General features: G+C 43.3%; 2 protein-coding genes across 9 annotated transcripts in view; one reads left to right on the forward strand and one right to left on the reverse strand.

Moving 5' to 3' along the window:
- Positions 1-422: 422 nt before the first annotated feature.
- lrrc73 (leucine rich repeat containing 73) lies at positions 423-19,086 on the forward strand. 3 transcript variants are annotated; one of them, XM_062974128.1, is made up of 6 exons: positions 423-1,290; positions 2,709-2,869; positions 5,362-5,484; positions 7,875-7,975; positions 8,740-8,923; positions 18,392-19,086. In XM_062974128.1, the coding sequence occupies exons 1-6, from the start codon at positions 1,019-1,021 to the stop codon at positions 18,400-18,402; spliced, it is 852 nt and encodes a 283-aa protein (XP_062830198.1). In that variant the 5' UTR covers positions 423-1,018; the 3' UTR covers positions 18,403-19,086. The 3 variants fall into 3 exon arrangements, with proteins under 3 accessions (XP_062830198.1, XP_008123518.1, XP_003215971.1); XM_003215923.4 differs by lacking the exon at positions 18,392-19,086 and adding an exon at positions 10,307-10,817 and having other exon boundaries at positions 425-1,290; XM_008125311.3 differs by lacking the exon at positions 18,392-19,086 and having other exon boundaries at positions 8,740-10,817.
- The window catches only part of tjap1 (tight junction associated protein 1), a 73,523-nt gene continuing 65,028 nt past the window's right edge, over positions 13,020-21,514 (reverse strand). For 5 of the 6 annotated variants that reach the window (XM_062974095.1, XM_062974085.1, XM_008125374.3 and 2 more), the window contains 2 exons: positions 20,742-20,825; positions 13,020-16,935 (listed from right to left, as the gene is read on the reverse strand). In XM_062974095.1, the coding sequence (XP_062830165.1) occupies positions 15,625-16,935; positions 20,742-20,825 (1,395 nt within the window). In that variant the 3' untranslated portion in view covers positions 13,020-15,624. The remainder of the gene's footprint in view (positions 16,936-20,741; positions 20,826-21,514) is intronic. The other variant, XR_010003888.1, reaches the window with a different exon arrangement.

Genomic DNA, 21,514 nt, shown 5'->3' on the forward strand with positions numbered 1-21,514 from the left:
AGTTTACTCATGAATTTAAACTGATTAACCAAATCCCCATGAGTGTCCACTGAATTTTATGCATGGAGCCTGATTTCTAAATTGTTTTGCGTTATGCAACTACCCTTCATGATTCGTTGAAACAAAGTTTAACACACACACACACACACGAAATTTCTTTTTGGCTATGGCCCTTTTCCAGCATTTCTGTGTTCTCAAATAATACGCTGTGTCCAGGTTGGTCGATCAAGTGCTCTGCTCTGGCTGACTTTCCTGGTTGGGTTAGTCTGCACTGCCTTTCATGTTCCTTGATTCCTGTTTGGGCGATGCTGCTGCATTTAGTGGTCTCTATGTAGACTTGCCCTACGTAAGGCTATGTAGACGCCTGCGTGTGCGTCTCGGCGCAGTGCTCGGGCGGCCTCTAGGGGGCGGTGTGGCGCAAGTGAGGCGAGGCGGGCGCGGGCGCGGGCGCCGCCGCGTGTCCCGCTGCTGCCGGCTCTGGCAGGAGGCGGAGGCTGCGGAGCCGCTTGCGGTGGCCATAGGAACCGCCAGGGAAGCGGGAGGCGGCGGAGGAAGATGCCGGCGCGGTAAGCGGAGGAGGAGGAGGAGGAGCGGAAGGGTGGAAGGAGGGCTCCCTCCTCACCCTCTTCCCGAAGATACTGCTCGTGTGGAAGGATCTGAACCTGCGCGTGGCTATTGTGGCTTCCCTTCTTCTTCCTGCAGCGCTGTCCTTGCCTGCCTCCCGGTGTCTGTTATGGCCTGAAGCAGGTGACTCACCCATTGGGACCATCGTTTCCTATCGTTTGATGTGGATTGGCCGCCTTTGTGCGCCCAGACGGCCCCCGGGCATGGACCCCCCGCTCTCTGTTGCGCCTCGGCCAGCCCAGTAACCGCACAGCCTGGGTTTCCCTCCAGCCCCGCTGGCGCCTTCTGCTCCTGCCCGCCGTTCAGTCTCGGGATTGCCCTGCCTGCGGAAACAACCCGGATGAGCGCCGCAGGCTCTGGGGCTGGCCTGTGACTCCCCCGGGAAGGCGCGAAGATGCTGCCGGGCTCCATCCAGATCTCCGGGGAGACGCTGTCCGGGGCCGAGATCCGCGACATCTGCGACAGCCTCCGGGAGAACTCCATCAAGCTGCTCTCGCTCCGCGGCTGCCGGCTCTCCGACCGGGACTTCGGGCGCATCTGCCGGGGACTGGCCCAGTCCCACTCCCTGGCCCAGCTCAACCTCAACCTGGGCATCGTCTCCAACCTGGGACGGGTCAAGCAGCTGGCCGAGGCCCTCAAGACCAACCGCTCCGTCCAGTCCCTCTTGTGAGTATTAGGGCAAGGCCAGGAATAAGGGACCAAGGAGGCTCCGTGCTGGGCAAACCAGCAAGCCTGCCTGCCTGCCTGCCTTCCTTCCTACCTACCTACCTACCTACACTGCCTGCTTTGTGGCCTACACTGCCTGCTTTGTGACACACTCCCATAGACCAGGCCTGGGCAAACTTCGGCCCTCCTGGTGTTTTGGACTTCAACTCCCACCATTCCTAACAGCCTCAGGCCCCTTCCTTTTCCCCCGCAGCCGCTCTAAAATCAGGACAGTAAATAAAGAGCAACGCTGAAAACAGGCGAATTCCAGACATGAAACAGTCAGGGCCAGTTAACACCTCCCAACAAAGGATTCCCGCAGGCAGGAAACAGCCATGTCTTGAAGCTGACAGGCTTTTCAATGCTAATCAAGATGATTAATTGCAACATTAACAGACAAGAGCTTTTTCTTTCACCCTGGACCTTCCACATATCTATAAACCCCACTTGCCTAGTTTCCAACAAACCTCACAACCTCAGAAGATGCCTGTCATAGATGTGGGAGAAACATCAGGAGGGAATTCTTCTGGAACATGGCCATACAGCCTGGAAAACTCACAGCAGTTGTATTCTTTTTAATTTATTTTTTTACAGGAAGATTCCCCCCCCCCCCCCCCCCCCCCGCCAACAGGGCCCCTGGCTTAAGTACATCTTAAGCACAAGGGTAAATCCGGCATTGTATGAGCCATGGAACAGTGAGACCTGGGATGTTATTTAAATTCTAAGCCTTTCTGCTGGGGGAAAAATGCACAGCCTCTGAGGATGCCTGCCATAGATGTGGGCGAAACGTCAGGAGAGCATACTTCTGGAACATGGCCACACAGCCCAAAAGACATACAACAACCCTGCAAATCCTGATGCTTTGAGCTGAGTTTACCCCTCAGAAATGGGAGGTTTATATATCTGTGGAATGTCCAGGGTGGGAGAAAGAACTCTTGTGTGTTTGAGGCAGATGTGAATGTTGCAACTGACCACTTTGATTAGCATTGAATAGCCTTTCAGCTTCAAGGTCTGGCTGCTTACTGCTTGGGGGAATCCTTTGTTGGGAGGTGTTAGCTGGCCCTGTTTGTTTCATGTCTGGAATTCCTCTGTTTTCAGAGTGTTGTTCTTTATTTATTATCCTGATTGTAATTTTTTAAATACCGGTACCAGATTTTGTTCATTTACATGGTTTCCTCCTTTCTGTCAAAATTGCTTATATGCTTGCGGATTTCAGTAGCTTTTCTGTGTAGTCTGACATGGTTGTTGTGAAGAGTAGTCAGCATTTCTGTGTTCTATGCTCCTGGGAGAAGAGCATAGTTTCTACTTGGACCCTCTGCTAGTCCATTGCTACTCCGTGGAAGGGGAATTTGTAATTCCTGCTCTTTTTGTTCACACAGCCTCCATGGAAGCCCGCTGACAGATGCTGGCCTGGCTATCCTCAACCCTGCACTCTCTGTTCACCCCTCACTCGTGGCCTTGGACTTGGGGGACTGCATGCTGGGCGACGAAGGGATCAGCTTGATCTGTGGGCTCCTGCCTCCTGATGGAGCCAAGTCAGGTACTGGCCGGCATATCTCTGGAATGTCTTGAGACTTGGGCTGAGCTTACACTGTTATTTCTCTATTAACAGAGTGGGAGTTTTAAGAACGCTTGCCCTAATAAATTCTGCTTAAAATTTCTTTTTTATCTCTGTCACTTTATCTGTCCCGCCTTTCTCTCAGCATGGGATAAATACTTGGAAAGCACTAGATCCTGCCTGTTTTGGAAACTAAGTAGGGTCAGGCATGGACAGTTTTCAGATGGGGCTCCAACAAAAACCAGGTGCTATAGACCAGGGCTTCTCAAACATTTTCCACTCATGACCCTTTTCTGCCCAATAAATTTTTACATGTCCTCATATATATATAGGCGTATAAAATTCAAACATTTACTTATAACAAATCAGCATTTGCAAGACTTGCTAAGCAGGCTGGTTTTTCTTTTTATGGAGTACAACTGAAACATCCTCTGTAGAGTTCACTATAAACATGGCATGTTTTTGCTAGCAGATTTATGTGCATGGGTGGCATTTTATGTTGCCAATTTTCGTGACCCCAATACTGAACTAATGAGACCTTATTTGGGGTCAGGACCCATAGTATAAGAAGCAATGCTGTAGATTATATTTAAGAAGAAGACCATGGCAGACCATCTCTATTCCTTGCTAAGAAATCCTGATTGAAATAATGAAGTTGTTGTAAATCAGAAGGTGACTTGAAGGTACACATACAGACTGCACACACAACTGTCTTGGCAGGGAAGTCATCAGAGAGCAAAGAATAAGTGGACTTCTACTCTGAGAAAAAACATATTGACAACAGAAGTAGCTTTACTGTTCTGTGATGTAAACCAAAACCTGACCATTCCCATAGGGTCTGTGTGGAGATCTGGATTTGTATGCAGCATTTCATTGTAATTTCCTTTGCAACCTAAATGTGATGCTGTAACATAAATTTCAGCATATGAAGTCAGCTATTTATCTAAAATACCCTTTGCTTGTAAATATGATTCACCGAGGCTCTTCATTAATAATATCAAATCCTCTTTTGCTAAAAGTATAATCCTGGGTTAAACCAAATTCTTTCAAGGAACTAATTTTAAAGATAATGCATACCCTGGGTTTGAATGAATTTAAAATCCCCTTGTTCCACTTTTTACTTCATTATTCATGTATCAGTATCTGAAAAGAAAGGCCCTCTGTGCATGGAACTACTCCAGTGTCTACTAATAAGGTGACCCATTACAAATGCCCTGCCTCATGCACAGAGGAAGAACTGTTTAAAGCTACAGACAATACAGTCGCTGTTGCCCATTTTTAGTTTAAAACTATTTAGCTCCCTTTATTTTATCATTTTAAGTTTATTTATTATGCAATGCTTTTGACACAAAATAAAAAAATAAATATAGCAAATTATCCCCTGCTTCTTGTTTATATCTTGCCAACTTCTTTCATAAAGAACTATTATTTTTCTGCAGATATCAGCACTTGCTCCTCTTTACTACCTATTGTTTCTTTGGAATACTGTGACTTTGAAGATTAGATGTCCAAGTTTAGTATAACCAAAGGAGTTCAGACAGTCTTTCATCATTATATAACCACGATTCAAACGGTTCTCCTTTTTAACATGTTGCAAGCTAATTTAGGTTGAGATCCTGCATGCTCTGCCAGGCATAGCTCCGTTTCCTCTTCTCCCAATATGCAACAAAATACCTTTGTGTTAGTGGTGTGGCCCCATTTCAATGATTTAGTGTCTGGGGATGTGGAGCAGCCAGGACACATCCAGCTCGGTTCCTGCATGCAAATGGACAAAGGATCTTTGGCAAGGCTGTCAAATTCGTTTTCACCGAGGGCCACATTTGCAATTCTAAGACCATATAAATGTAACTATGTTACCCTGGCATTGAAAGATTCGCAGATCACATGAAATGGCTTGGCAGGCTGGATTCTGCCTGTGGCCCTTGCATTTGACATTGATCTATGGGGAGATCCAGAGAGATGCTAGTAACATGGTGGTAGACTGTGTACTTATGGGAGCAGTGCACAAGGGAGGTGTTGGGTGTCTCATTTAAGAGATGAAAGTTGGATATAAATAACAACAATAATAAATGTGCCATGAGTGGGTGAACACTGCAGCCTAATTTCCCAGTGCCCTGATCTGCAGCACCTTGGAAACCCTTCATTTGGGATATTGCTTGGCTTAAATGGAGGGTTTTGGGTGTTTTGGAGGGGTTTTTTTGCAGAGGGTGGGAGTGGCATTGGGGACAGTAGCTATGACACAACTCTGTTGTTGCAATCATGTCTGAACACCATGCTTTTATTTTTTAACATTAAAAGTTACATGGTTTTTTAAACTACACTGAACCTGAAATTGATCCTGAACTAGAGCTTATGATCTATAACCATGAATTTTTCAGGTGGAACAAAAGACGTCCTCTGCATTCTTTATTGATTAACTCAGAATACGCAAACAATCTCCTGAGTGCTGTCTTGACTTCTTGTTTATGACCTAGGTTTGAAGGAGCTGACCCTAAGTGCTAACCCCGGCATCACAGCTAAAGGTTGGGGGCGCCTGGCGATTGCGGTGGCTCACAGTTCCCAGGTGCGAGTGTTGAACTTGGACTACAACTCCCTGGGTGAGAGGAGTACAGATCTATGCATTGCTTTTGTTTTGAGTTAGGGGTTTTTGTTGGGGTGAGAACAGTTGACAGTGAAGAAAAATAGGACATATTTCCAGAGGCCTATTCATGCTAATAGGGGGTTTGGATTTAGTGAAGTGCAATTAGAGTTCTCAGCCAGAGCTGAACTGGATTACAAATTTGGTTTGTTAAAGTGGAGTAATACCATGGCCACTGTGTATGTGAATGCGCCCTCACTCAGCAAATTTAAATAAGTAGGCATGACCCTGGCAGCCAGCTCCACTGGCTATCTGTCTGCTACCAAGCACAACTCAAAGTGCTGGCTTTAGCCTATAAAGCCCTAAACAGTTCTGGCCCAGCTTACCTGCCTGAATGTATTTCCCTCTATGAATCATCTTGGGGGGGGGGGGGGGTAAGATCACCCGGGGAGGCCCTGCTCTCGGTCCCACCTCCTTTGCAGGTGCAACTGGTGGGGACAAGACAGGGCCTTCTCAGTGGTGACCCCTTGTCTACAGAACTCCCTCCCCACTGAAATCAGATCAGCCCCTTCTCTCCTGACCTTCAGGAAAAAACATAAGACGTGGCTTTGGGAACAAGGTTTTGATAGTAGTTGGAGTAGGGCAATAAGTAACCATGAATCAAAGTGATTGACAAATGGAATGGCCCTGGAGTATGATTTGGTTCGCCTGATTTTATTTGTTGTTTTAATAATTTATGTTTTAATTGTTTGGTTTTAATTGTAACTGTTTATTTTAATATATGTGTGTATGGCATGAAATTGCTGCCTGTTGTAAGGCCGCCTTGAATCCCATCCAAGGTGAGAAAGGTTGGGTACAAATATGATAAATAAATACATATCCTCATGGGGTTGTTGTGTGTTTTCCAGGCTGTATGGCCACGTTCCAGAAGTATTCTCTCCTGATGTTTCGCCCACATCTATGGCACATCATATATACCTCTCAACTTCTGAGGATACCTGCCATAGATATGGGCGAAACATCAGGAGAGAATATTTCTGAAACATAGCCATACAGCCCGGAAAACACACAACAACCCTGTGACCCTGGCCATGAAAGCCTTCGACAACACATTGAACAAATATCCTCATGGTTAGGAAAGGTACGTTTGTTATACCAAGCAGTCTATTGTGCTGTCTTGTCTATATTGACTGGCAAAGGCTGTTTGAGATGACTGACAGGGTTCTCTTCTACTTAGAAACAACCTTTCCTCTATCTGTTCAGGTTGGTATTTATGTAAAACCAAGCAGCACTTCAGCTGCGATGAGATCCCCATACTTGCACTTTTCAAACAAAGCCCTAAGGCAGAACGCACTTAACATTTTGGACTACAGCTCTCACAATCCTTTAATTCTGCCTAGACCGGCTGGCACGTCTGGGAGTTGGGAGTCCATAACATCTGGAGACCCTAGAAACAGCCCTAGGCATTTTAAATATAAAAGCAAACAGTTTCCAGCCTTGGTCTGGAAGGCGAAGAGGGTGGCTTCCTTCCCATGTGCTGCAGCCAGGCCTTTCCTTTGGGCCGAGGAGAGCATCCTACGATTCAGCTGGAGGCTTAGGAGCTCCTCCTCATTTTGTTTTTAGCATGGCACCGTGCCTGTTCTGGATGTTACCTTTTTGGCCATGCGGGCCTTCTTATCCATCCCTTTTGCTGGGCTTGGCAGTCATAACATGTCCCTGCCCCCAGCCGCTCCTTCGAAAAATGGCAAGGAGAAAGTGGCACCCCGGCAGTGGTTGCCATGGGAACCCGCTCTCTCCACAGCTGCGCCGCTTGAGCAGAACTGGCAGCTGGTGAGACTGAGACGACAACGAGACCTAGCAGGCCCTTCCTTCGCTTCCTTTCCCCTCCGCCTTAGGACTTGAAGGAGAACTGGAGCCACTCCTCGCCACATATCGCTACCTGAGCCTTTACTGTTCTCTAGATATTCCCTAGGACCGAGGAGAAGCCCTCCAGCCACGTCGGGAGCATCACTTTTCCCTTGGCCAACTTGCAAGGGACACAAGAGCAGTGCCCATAAACACTGAGCTATCACTTCTGCCTAGCGCAGTGGTTCTCAACCTGGGGTCCCCAGATGTTTTTGGCCTACAACTCCCAGAAAGCCCAGCCAGTTTACCAGCTATTAGGATTTCTGGAGGGCCAAAATCATCTGGGGACCCCAGGTTGAGAACCATTGCCTAGCATCTTAACAGGCAGGTTTGCTTTACCCAGAGAGAGGGGATGTGGCACCTGTTGCGTCTGTCCCTGAGACTCAGGGTGTCAGTCTGGGGCGAGAGGAGATGGAGAGGAAGAGGAGGCACTGGAATTGCCGCGCTGTCCTTGGATCCTGCTGCCTGAGGTCTACTGACATCTCCTGGCTTTCTGCTCCCTAGGTGACCAGATAGCGGGAATGCTGGCAGTTTCTGTGGCATCCAGCCGTACCCTAGAGGTTTTGGACCTGGAAGGAACAGGACTTACTAACCAATCAGCCTTGGTAAGGAGAATATGGCCCCTGGTTGCACTTCATGTCCTTTTCCAGGTCAAAAAAGCCAGCAGAATGAGTTGCACACCATTTACCCCAAATACACTCTTTCTCTCTTATAGAGAGAACCTAAAGAACTATGAATTAGGAGCTGTATTGTGTCTGAAATATTAGTATACAAAGGGATCTTGTAGCACCTTCAAGATAAACAGAGAACAAAGTTGATAGCATAAGCTTTCATTGGCTATGAATGCGTTAGAATCAATAGTTTAAAGCTGCTGTAGCTCAGTACTGTGGAACCTTGGGATTTGTAGTTTTATGAGATAGCAGCACTTTTTGGCAGAGTAAGCAAAGGATCTTGTAAAACTACAACTTTTGTTTCCTTAGCATTGACTCATGGCAGTTAAAAGTGGTAGCAGCCTGCAGCCTACTTCCTCAGATACAAAGGAAGTATCTTGCATCTGAGGAAGTACTTAGGCTACTAAAGCTTATGCTACCAAATTCATTCTCACTGTTAAGTCTCAAAGGTACTCCAATCATAATGCTATGTGAATCCACATTTCTCCAGCTTTGCAAATATAGTACATATTACGCTGCTTGGTTTTTTTTATCCATTTTGGATAAGGGAGGCTCAACCTACTGTTCTAAAGTCAACTATAGTAAAGAGCTTACATTTTCAGGCTAAAACCAGATCTGATTCTTGCATTCGTTTTCATTGGTCGTCTTCTTAAGTTGAGCTCTCTAGTACAGCTGCCTCTGGCTCTCATCCTGTTCAGATCCTGCTGGACATGGTAGAAAACTACCCAACTGCTTTGCGGACATTGATCCTGGCAGAAAACAACATCAGTCCTGAACTCCAGCAACAGATCTCTGACCTTCTTTCTGAGGGTGAGGAAGAGGAAGAGACGGAGAATCGTGAAGTCATGGCCAGAGAGAAGAACTCCTGGATCTGTCAGAGCAGTAAGGCTTCTGAGCCCCCACTGAGAGGTGGCGGTGAAAAGGGGGAATGGGAGGTTGGCAAGATTGGGAAACGATTGTGTTCAGCTCATTTTTGAAAAAAGGCAAGAAAATCACAAAGCTTTATTGCATCCTTTTTGTGGCTGCTGTTTGCATCCCAATAGTTACTCATAATGAAAAACCTTCCCCTCTGTAGTATGAAGTCTAGCCCTTTATCTTCTCTAACCCAGCAGCTGGTGCCTTTGCTACTTGCTTAGTCTTGAGGAACATGTACCCTCCTGCATCAGTGGCAGTACGCCTCCGCATAGGACTTTGGGAGAACATGAGCAAGAGGGTGCTTTTGCTCTGTCCTGCTGGCAGAATTACCCTATGCAACATGTTGGGCACTTGTAACAAGCATGTTGGCATAGACGGGCCTCCGAAAAGATCCAGGAGAGATTATTTTTTTCCATTTTTTAAAATTACAAATTGATATATTAAAATAGAAAACCAACAACAGTAGCCACAAAATGATCTAGTCTCTTGGGATTTGTTGGCTTACAGCAACAGACCAAAACCTTAACAGGAAAGGACAGTTATTTGGAATATATCTAAGATTAATGTGCTTCTTGTCTAGCCCGTTGGTTATTATTCTTACCTTTTTTTGTCAGGTAGGAAAGTACTACGGTCTCCTAAATACAATAGTTGATGTAGTTACTGAAACTTGATTCGCAGAATCTAACCTAGATTCCCATTAACAGACCACATTTTGTGAAGGGAAACTGGCAGTGGGCAAACTTCAGTTCAAAAGGCAGCACATCTGCATGGGAACTCTATTACTGCACTTAAACTAATGATTTCTCTGGTTACAATAGGAGACAGGCTGTCTCTTTATGTAGTCAGACATTAATAGCGTAGCAGACTTCATTCATCCTAAATCTGAATGAATGAGAATTGTTTGAACATAGCCAGGACTGTCTTTTCCTGACAAGTACTCATTCCCTGAAAACTTCAAGTCTCATGAACCTCATGCCTGGTCAGTCATCAGGAATGCTGGGATATATAATCCAAATATATATGGGAGACACCAGATTGAAAAACCTGGGATAGTTTTGGCTCCCCAGACTTTAGATCCTAGTTGTCATTAGGAAGCCTAGCAGCGAATGGTAAGGGATGGTGGGAGGAATAGTTCAACCACATTCCCTAGTTTAAGAGCACTGACTATACAAGCTGGGGATAAAGTTCATTTGCTTTCTTCTGGAACACTTAAGATTGTAGATGCTGGCATTTTTACCTTTAATATTCTCCCTGCTAATAATTTTAGTTGTCCCCAAAGTATACCTACACTTTATGTACAGATAACATCTGCCTTCCAACTCATTAGCAAAATCACACTTTTCATTTCAGATTCCAGTTCCCAGATGGTTTTGGTAACATCAGGCCTTGGAGAAAGTCTTTTAGCAGAAACAGAGATGTGATCAGGAAACTCCAGTAGCCTCTTGATGAAAAATATAGTTTTCTGTATGTGGGAAGAGTGTGTTTATGGGAATGCATTTACACATATCATGTGTGAATGTCAACAATTGCTTGTGTGTTTGCAAGTGAGTATATGCACTAGGCCAAAGTGTGAAAGTTCATATGCCCATGTGCAATTGTTAGGCCTGCTCCACACACTGTGTCTTACTGAAGTCACCTTTTAGCTCTACACTGGGACCTGACCCAAATTAACCTGTGTTCTATGACTTTGTCAGTTGCTTGTGATTGTCCAGTTGCTGTATTTTTCAGACTCTGCCTACTCTCAACTGACCTTTTGGGGAAGTTCTATTTATTCAGATGTGTATATTTATGTATAACAGATACTCTTTTTATTGCTTGTATCTATGTCCTGAATAGGATTTTATAAAGTTCACAGAAATGATATAGTTGTGGCTTTCAAAGGCACATTCATTTCTAACCACACATAAGCAGAAAAACTTTCAAGGGATTAGGCTTTGTACAGGGACAAAAAACCAATTCATCTGAGAAGAGTTACAATAAAATTACAGTAATATTTGTCCCCAACATCTTGCAAATACAGGCTAGTGGAAACACCACCATCCCTAATAAGAGTTGATTTTAATGTTGTCAACATTGTCATGAGAACATAGACTTACTTATTCTATGACCCACTGTGCAAAAAAGAAATACTCCAAATACATTGTTTTAATGTTTTCAAATTTCACAAAACTACCTTGGATCCTGTGCTAGAAGGGGGAGATATAAATGGAATAAATTGGAATAGAACACTAGAGACAAAAGGTATCTGAAACAGCCACAGTGAGGCCTAGAAATATCTGAGGAAAAAGAGAGAATAGTCTGAATGCATTAGTTTTAAAGCAAGCATGTATGTTAGTGTTATTCTCACTGTACTATATGTAGCATCACAATATGGACAATCTGGTGTAGTGACCATTGGCTGAGTAAGGGTGGTCAGCTCTTGTTCCAGCTGTGTATAAACATAAGTATAGCTTCAGAGACTGCCTCCTGCAGAAACTAATGCATATAATTTGTGTCAAGCATCATGGTTTGGGTTTCTCATCAGCCGTTAGCTTCTTGAAGTTGTATAAATACAAGGGTTTACTATTTTAGTCATTACACACAACACTTTCTGTGTAGATGTGGTTTCAAGCAATAATGCAGAAGCAGCCATATTTTGTATTAAGGAGAAACCTACATTTAAGGTTCCACAAGAAGCTGGAAGATTTAACCATAACAATACCTTAGGAAAAAAACAGTTGGGGAAATCTCAGAAACAGGAATATTAAACTTTTGAGACCAATAAAATGTCATTATAGATTAGGAAAAGATATTAAAGGCACAATGTAGAAATGTGTGTCTGGGATATAATGGGTAATGCCATTTCCACCTGGGCTAAGTGTAGGTGTTTAACAAACATTTCCTTCAATATGTTGTCACCCAACATATTGAGCATTATACTTTTTTAGTATAGTTTGTGCAAGAGTTCCGATATATCACAGGCTCGCCAAATTACCTACTGCAAGGGTTTGAACCATAGTGTTTGTGAGTCTTCAAGTCATCTGTTGACTTATAGCAACAGCATGAATTTCATTGGGTTTTCTTAGGCAAGGTATACTCAAGAGGTTTTGCCAGTTCCTATTTTCTATAGCACCTGGTGTTCAATCCCTTAACAAAATAATAGCAGAACTATCACATGTGCCACTAGGAGGCAGTAGTGTTCTGCAGTTTCTAATAAGGGATTTCTGGAAATCATCTGCCCATGATTTGCAGCGGCGCAGACCAACCTTTCCTATCCTGGGTTCCTCCCAATGGACTGCATCTCCCAACTTTTTGATCACTGTGCAGAATAGTTGGAAACTAGCACAAAAATCTGAAGAAATCAAGATTGGCATGGAGCTAAATAAATAGTGGAGGAAAGAGATGAAGTTGTAGACACCATGCAGTAAAAGCACTTGTAAAACCTACCTCGCTTTTAAAAAATAGGTAAAGGTAAAGGTTTCCCCTGACGTTAAGTCCAGTCATGTCTGACTCTGGGGGTTGGTGCTCATCTCCATTTCTAAGCCGGCGTTGTCCGTAGACAGTTCCAAGGTCATGTGGCCGGCATGACTGCATGGAGCGCTGTTACCTTCCTGCCGGAGCGGTACCTATTGATCTACTCACATTGGCATGTTTTCGAACTGCTAGGTTGGCAGGAGCTGGAGCTAACAGCGGCTGCTCACGCCACTCCTGGGGTTTGAACCTGGGACCTTTCGGTCTCCAGCTCAGTGCTTTAATGCACTTCGCCACTGGGGCTCCTTTTAAAAAATAATTGGCCAAAATCAGCAGCTTGCTTTCTGCTCCAGCATCCCTTAGAGGGCCAAAACCAAACCCTACAGTGGTTGGAGCACAACCAGTAACAGTTCCAGAAGTAAACTGGCAATACATATAGTGTTTTAATGCTCTCTAACTCAAGAAGATTTAACAAGTGATGCAAAAGATTTATGCTTGGTTTGGGAAACATGCTGAAACCCAATGGACTGAAAGTCCTAAAAAAGATCTCAGTTTCTACAGTTTGCTGTGGCCATATTTTAATTTTCTATAAGAAAACAGAAATGCTGAGACATACTTTTAAAATAGTTTATTTCTGATTTTAAAATATACATCATCAGTGTCAAAATCTCAGAAAAAAACATTAGTCTGGGATTAACAGTCTTGAGGTGGGAAACTGTAAAAATGTGGGGCAACTAAAGAAGGCAACTCATACTCCCCAAGAGAATTAATACTGCCAGAGATGAGCAAGATGCCAAGGGTGAAGAGGCAGGTCCACACAAAGATCTGGGAGGAAGGCTGGTCTTGTACTAGTGCCTCAGCCCCTCAGTTCTGTCAAGATTCACTGCCATGTAGTTTCATGTTAAGCAGCACTGCTTGGTTGCACTCAAGAAGAGTCGCCTGTCTTCCTCCCCAGCCTTTAACCCAACATGATTAAAACATCGATTTCAACCAACATTGTAACTGTCTAATACTGCCAATATATGAGAGGCCACCGATCATTGCTGAAGACTTTGTATCCCCAATAGTTCTTGAAGGTAGAAAGGGAGAATACTATAAGGCTCCAACAGGAAGAAACGAGTTCAGAGCAAAGAAAGATTTTTAAAAAGTGGGTGAACAGAGCAGTGAACTGCCAAAGACTTTTAATCAGTGCCTCTCAAACTATCTGATGTGATAGACCAGCACCCCCCACTCTAAAGTTCCAGAAATCACTAAAATAATTTTTCCGTTTTCCATATTCACATAGTTTCCTGGATATTGACTGTGGAAGCAGCAGCCTGGGCCATTTCTTTGGGGAGCATTGCTTCAAGGGGCATGATGTGTTATAGGATAAAGGAAAAGTGTCCATATTTAGCACCAATTTATTAGCTTTGCTGAATGAAAAATACGGAATCGCATCCCAACACCAAGATCCAGTACCTAGCAGCTTAACGAAAGGAGTGGCCAGGTAAACAAGCATTTAAACAAGGCCACATCTATAATTGGCTATGGCTAAACTGTCCAAGGCTATGCACAGCAGACCCTGGCTAAAGTGGGAGACGACAGAGGAACTGCACAAGCACAGTACATTACAGGCAGAGATGTATGCAACATAGGCTATGCCATCCATTCAATGAGTGCAGAAAAAGTAAGGGGAGAGGCCTTGCAGGGTTGTGAGTGGGATTTTACTGGCAGCTTTTGGACTGCTTTGCTGGTGTTTCCAGGGGAGAACACTTCCTGTGCTGAGGAGAAAGGCTTCAAGGGGTAAGTCTCCTGTGGAAAATCACACAGACTTCATTCAGACAAAGGCATCCAACAATATAACTGAGCCCAGCAGACATTTCGCAAAATTAATTGAGCTTTATCCCTCTGAATAATTATTAACACTGTGAGTTTTTCCTAATCCATCCCCCAAGCAACATGCACATACACAAAGAACACAAACACTACAATTAAAATAAAAATACAGAAAACACTTCTGAAGAGACAAACTAGACGGGAAGGGTAAATATCAGGCCTCGGAAAAGGCCTTGGAAAGGCACTAATTTTAATATGGAGCCCTATCCAAACAGGGATGCCCACTGTCATTAGTTGGCTATGAAGATGAGGAGGGTGTTCAAACAAAGTCAGGCATCTTCTATGCCAAAGGCAGTCATCAAGAGGTAAAGTGACTGCACTCTCTAGGCCTGATCAAGAAGAATATTTTCTTCTGCTGGTCAAGAAACATTGGATTTGATATAGGGCAACACCAACAACGAGTAAAATGAGTCACTTCTTGTACAGAAGGTACTGCAAGATGGTTGCTCATTTACAAAAGGACAGACCACATTTTAAAAACTCAAGACCTGAAAGAATATACAAAGAATATGACATCCAAATGAAATAAAAACTAAGTGAGAGTTGACATGACAGTTATACGAAGACAAACGCATAACCTAGCCCACCATGGCAAACAGACCACTTAAGTTTGCTGATTGACTAGAAGCTCTGAATCCCAGCTTGGGAGGACAAAACCTAGATTTCAGAGTCTGAAGTTCATCCCAACCAGTAGCATGACTTGATCATCACTTAGAGGGCAAGGGAACACACAGGTGTGATCTCTTGAGTACTGTCCAACTTGTTCACACCTATGCATATATACACAATAGCAGAAACTAAAACAAATGCAGCAAAACAGAAGCAATAAAGCTTGGACAGTTGAGGACACCCACCCATGGAAGCCTTCATACCTCATTCATGGCCTTGTCATGGCAGGTTGGTATAGGGTTCAGATGAGAAAAATAGGGAGAAAATGTTCCTGTGTCTTGGCACAAACTGAAAAAGTAGGAATACAGGCTTGAGGTGTCCCAGGGCATAACTTGAAATCAAAAATATGATTTAGCATTAGCTAGAAGGAACAAGAGTGTGAAGGCAGAACTGAATTGAAAGGAGAATGAGTGCAAACGGAGCTGTGAAGACACAAGCACAGAAATGGTGTGCTGGTGTACATCCAAGTGTTTTGTTCAGGTGCTGCAAAAGAGCTGTTCTCACTCTTCACGTGTAATAAAAATACAACAATATATAAAAATGGCCTGGAATTCCTAGCAAGGAGTGCCATGGTGGTCATCCTTTGGATCTCAGAACTAGACGTGGAGCCCTTGAGAACAACACTGGAGGCAATATTGCACCAGGGCAGCCTAGGCCATTCTTCCTCCTTACCCTCAATTGAGCAAGTTGCCTTGCTCCTGAGCCTGTGTCAGACTATCTTTCCGATGGAGGTGATGAACCCCCATTCTCTTGGGGCTGCGATGTGGGCGGCCAGGAGGCTTGCTTTTGCCAACTTCTGTGCTCTGCTCCAAAACCACATCTTGGTTGTTTTCCTTACTTCCCTGCAATAGCATTCCCTGTTCCTCGGATGGACTCCCTGGTGAGTCTAGGTCCACGTAGTCTTTATGCTTCCCTGGGGAAGATATGGCTGGATCTGCTAGCCCCTCGCTGCCAGCCTCCTGCAGCAACTTGCGGGCTTCCTCCTGGGAGAAGTCTGTGCCATAGTCAGAAGAAAGGTGACTCTGTCGGGCTCGGGATTCTGTGCTGTCTGTGTCCACACTTGAGTCTCTGCTCACCGTCCAGCTACAGCTCTGCACTGACTCTTCCCCATCCGAGTAGGCAGAGGCTGCACGGCCCAGCTCCTGCATTGAGCGGCTGAAACGTTTCTGCAGCTCTTGGGCAGTGTCACGGCTAAACGATGTACGATTCACCAACACCCGCTCTGTGGTTGGGGGAGCCTTTTCTACAAACATCCGCTGCCAGTTAGCTAGCAAATCCTCCTCAGAGCTGGCAGAGCTAGCAAATGTGCTAGGAACCTGTGGAGGGCTGCTGAAGGGGCTGCTTTGTGAAGAGCCAGGGGCTCGGTTCGCCTTGGGGGATGGCTGGTAAGAGCAACTGGATGCTGAGCGTTGCCCTTCTGAAGCGGGACTACTGGGAAGGGTGCGTTGCCTCTCGCAGCTTTCGTCCTCCCCCTGAACCAAGCTCAAGGAGATCGCTTGGCGTGTGGCGTAAGTACAGTTTGGCAGAGGGCTGTTCTTTGGGATCCTTACCTTGTCCTCTGAGAATTCAATCACCTTGCGGCCAGGATACATGGGATGGGGAGGGGGTGGAGTAGGATATGGACTCAATTTTTCAAAAGTGGGGACATCACTCTCTAAACAGGCCTGTGACTTGCAGTTCCCATTTTGCTGCCTTGTTCCTCCTGATACTTCGTTTCCAGGCTGTCCTGGGCTTGGGCAAGCATCAGGCAGTGCTCCACTCATATCTACATGCACAAAGACATCCTCAGCCATAGGGCAACTGCCACTACTGGACTTAGCTGAGTTGAGCACCAGTGACTCTGGCTTTTCTAGGACTCTAGCAATAACGGAAGTAGGCACAACATCATTTGGGGCCAAGGTGTGTGGAACCTCCTGCCCAGGTCCTGAAGTCTCCTGAGTGCTATGGAGGTGCTTGTTGACCATGTCTTGAAGTTCATAGGGAAGCTATGAAAAAGAAGAAAGCAAGTTATACTGGGAGAAAGATTATATGTGCAAAAGGTATCAGAAGTAGTAGGACATGACAAATACATGGAGCAGGACTTGGAAGATTGTGCTACTGCAATCCAAAACTACTCATCCAATATATAATTAAACCACCGTTCAAACAGAAGTATTCATTTCTGAAGAAAAACTATTTTCCCTTTAGGCTCAACAGAAGCAACAAGATCCGACAAACAAGACACTTACAAGAAACAAAAAGAAGCATATTCACTAAGTTGAATATCTTTGCTAGTGCATGTTAGGTCAATACAGTATTATTGATTGGTGGAAAAAAATAGCTGATGGCTGCATTGGATTGAATGATCAACCCCCACTATGAAGAACTGCAACACTCAGGCATCATGTAATAATTATGGGCCACTGCCTTGGCAGCCTGCCCTGGCATAAGAATCAATGGTTCTCCTTGCACTTTATGACTCCAGAGTTAAGAGAAGGCCAACAATCCCACTTGCTAAAGACTCCCCCTATGCTAGTTGCATCAAGAAAGGCACAGCAGGAGATGGCACAACAGAATGAACAGAATGAATTATGTGCCTCTGGACAGCTGCTGGACTGTGATATGAATCGGTGTGTCCCATTTCGGGCCTTAACTAGTGTTTCTCCCCACTGACTGGCATTATCAAGTGAGCGAATTAGAAAAAGGAGAGTTTTAGGTTATGTGGACTCCCACAATTACATGCTAAACTTGAACAAAGCCCTTTGCGCCTTGCTTGATAATATGGATTGTCTTAAGTAGCTCTCAGGTAACTGGCTTATGTTATGAAGCATTTATTCTTCTGGTAGAGTATTATGCATATGACATTCATTAGTATGATTTATCCTAAAACCTAGCAGACTTTAGCTGTAAATGCAAACCCCTAAGTGACCTGAACTCTTCAAAATCATAGAGTTCACCTCTTTTTGAAGATACAATTACAATCAGCAATACTGATCAAATCTGTGCCCATCAGTGTCACCATCAGTACATAATATTACAATGGTTAGAAAATTGTTGTTTTGGGCTGAAGTCTTGGAAAATTTTCATGCAATACAAAGGCTAAGCTAGAGAGATATAACATATAAACTATATTGTTCATTTTCCTTATTATTTAAATCTTTTCTCTTGCACTGAACACATTATTCATATTGAGACTTGAAATAGGAGAGGCAAAGATTTGAAGTTTAAGTGAGAATGACCATGGAAAGTCCACAAGAACAACATGAGCCCTTCTTTGATTAATGATCTCTAAAAAGGAACTCTGGTTCTGAGGGTAGTATTTGACTATCATGACTACTCACATCTCTTTACTGTGAATTTTTCTATTTCTCCTTTAAAACCGTCTAGATTGGTGGCCATCTCTACATCTTGTGATAGTAAATCCTATAGTTTAACTTGATTCTGGATTTTTTTTTGTATCAGGAACGACTTGAGAAATTGCAAGTCGCTTCCAGTGTGAGAGAAATGGCCGTCTGCAAGGACTTTGCCCAGGGGATGCCTGGATGTTTTGATGTTTTACCATCCTTGTGGGAGGCTTCTCTCATGTCTCTGCATTGGGAGCTGGAGCTGACAGAGGGAGCTCATCCACGCTCTCTCCAGATTCGAACCAGAAACCTTCAGGTCAGCAACCCAACCTTCAGGTCAGCAGTCTTGCCAGCACAAGGGTTTAACCCATTGGGTCACCGGGGGCTCCACTTGATTCTAGATGAAGAACTTTGTTCTGAGTCTCCCATCTTTAAACTTCATTGGATGACCTCATATTCAAGTTTTGCAGAAAAAGTGTGTGTGAGAGAAGAAAATGTCTATATACTTGTAAAAACATGTTATAAACCTCTAACATAGCCCCCTTAGTCCTTTAAAATCTTGAGAAAGTGTACTATGATGTTGTATGTAGGATTTGTTGTTGCTGTTTTCGATTACTTGATGCGTATTATTTTACATATGTTTTCAAGGCCATCCTGAAGGAATGAACACATCAGTAACATTCCCAAAAAAAGACTAAAAATTCAAAATGCTATGAAGCAACATGTAGCAAATAATAGCCTATATCATCATACTAGCTCTGCTTTCAGTTAGAGAACAAACACCAAATAAACAATAAAGAAATGGAAATGGAATATTTTGTTGCTTATTTGTATGGATAAATAACAGCCCATGAAAGAATGAATATCCAATTACAACAAAACAATATGTCATTCTTAAAATGAAGAGTGGTGAAAGCTGCCAGCAACTGGAAGATTGTCATTTTGTGTAAAACACATTCACTTGGTGAAAGTACTGACTGAAGCTGACTGTATTTTCAGTTATATGGACTTTTGAAATGGAAGAATAACATCTGCTAAATCATCTTTATTGTGAATTGCAACATCCATGGAACTGTAGAAAGCTTTCTGAATAATTCTGAAATCACATAACTGAAGTCAGATCATTTTCCTTTCCTAGTAAAGGCACTTTCAGTAGGCCATCATTCAATTTTGCAATCTAGGAATATATTTTCATCTTATGATCATATAACATCACCTTACATTAATGGTGCATGTGTGAAAAGAGCTGGGATTTATAAAAGTATTACAGCAGACTGTTAGTACACATCTGATCCCAGATCAAAGATCTAAACTTAAGCTTTGAATGTTTTGGGACCAGCCTATTTGAAGGACCATCTGTACTCTCAAACCTTTTCAATGTATTACAATGTATGTCAAGGGTCTTTCTCAAGTATCTGCTATTAAGCTTTTCTATATGGGCCTCATCATTTCTATACACAAATGATAAGGCCCTCTTCGCGATGATTCCAATAAGGTAGACTACTCTTCCTACTGACATGCATTTAGTTACTTCTGTGCAGATATTTAGGTAAACAGTAAAAAAAGGAATTCAACTCAACTGAATGAGTAATTCAACTACCATATGTCTTCAAGTAGCTCTGCTGCTTCCCCGTAACTGTTATGACTTATATCTCACTGTGGTCTTATCTGAATGCTATTTTGATGAAAACTGGTTTAAGTACACTACTACTATTTCTAGTACTAATAAAATAGTGCTATCTTTTGAAAAAGGTCCCTAAGCTGTGACCGAGCCCAGCACTACTGAATGATGAGAGATCTGGTATTATTTATATAGACTAGAAATGACAAAATGCTACAAAGTCTTGTATCCAGCTGAAACAACCACAAACTTATTGGGTTAAAAAATATCAACCCTGTTTCCCCGAAAATAAGACAGTATCTTATATTAATTTTTGCTCCCAAAGATATGCTAGGTCTTATTTTCAGGGGATGTCTTCTTTTTCCATGAAGAAGAATTCACATGTACTGTTGAACTAAAAAAACTCAACATTTATTATATACTGTACAGTAGTTGTCATCACAAACTAGCACAACCAGACAAACTGAGAATCCTATCAATACTTTCTTGTTATTACCATTATTTCCATGTACAATGATCTACGTAGGTTTACCGATTCTATATGCTCTGGTGTTCTGTTCAGCAGGCATGCTTCCAAACAAAGACTTTGCTAGGTCTAACTTTCAGGGAGGCCTTATATTTAGCAATTCAGCATAACTTCTACTAGGTCTTATTTTCATGGGATGTCTTATTTTCGGGGAAACAGGGAAGTTACTTCGTCATTTTCCACAACTGTGTGAGGCAATACACAAACTCAAATGGAAAAAAAAGAAAAAAGAGGGAAAGTTTGCAATTTCATAAGCTCTTTCCAGACTGCCATATTTAAAAACAAGGTCTCTTTATCAAACCTGTCAAGGTTTCTACTCACATCAGCAAATTTGTGGTTTCGAAAATGAGATTTGTTGCACTTCAAGAGCTGAACTGCTAGGTTACAGTCCTGCCGATATCTCTCCTGTCAAAAAAACAAACACATGGTAATTATGTGGTCACATACATGTAACTTGTTGTCTAGGACAAAAAATAAAAAGTTGATTAAAATAACAGAGAGTTGACTGCTATTTAATGATATCCTATAATCTGCCATATAAGCCCGGTCACTTTCTTAGACTACTTGAAGAACCAGTACTAAGTGAACTCCCTTCGCTGGGTACCATCTTCTCCTCAACCTCTTCTAAAAGTCCTTTCAAAATACTTTATTCCCAACCAATACCTCTTTGAGAAGGTTGCTGTTAATTCTCCAAACAAAACTCATCAGGAACTGGTCCTATATGGTTTAGATGCTTGCTGGACAAGAAAGGTGGGAGCTCACATATTGAGCTTATTTTAATTTTGTGAAAGTCTCACTTCTTTTTGCTCTCCTTTTCATGAATGTCTTCAGAAATTTCAGTTCTGAGATGCCCAAAATTAAGGGGAGTGATCATTAGATCAAAATGCATAAAAGGTTACCAACTCACTATGATTTTAGTGACAGGTACCCACTCAGTGGGAGATACATGAGACCCATAAGGGAATATACCTGGCAATTTTTAAACTGGTCAGAGCATATCAGATACAGTATACTTGTGTATAATCCCATATATACAGTGCAAGTTTTGAGGCCAAAATTATGGATTTTTTATATGACCTATGGATAAGTTGGCA

The sequence above is a fragment of the Anolis carolinensis genome, chromosome 1, assembly GCF_035594765.1.
Source record: "Anolis carolinensis isolate JA03-04 chromosome 1, rAnoCar3.1.pri, whole genome shotgun sequence".
Lineage (NCBI taxonomy): Eukaryota > Metazoa > Chordata > Lepidosauria > Squamata > Dactyloidae > Anolis > Anolis carolinensis.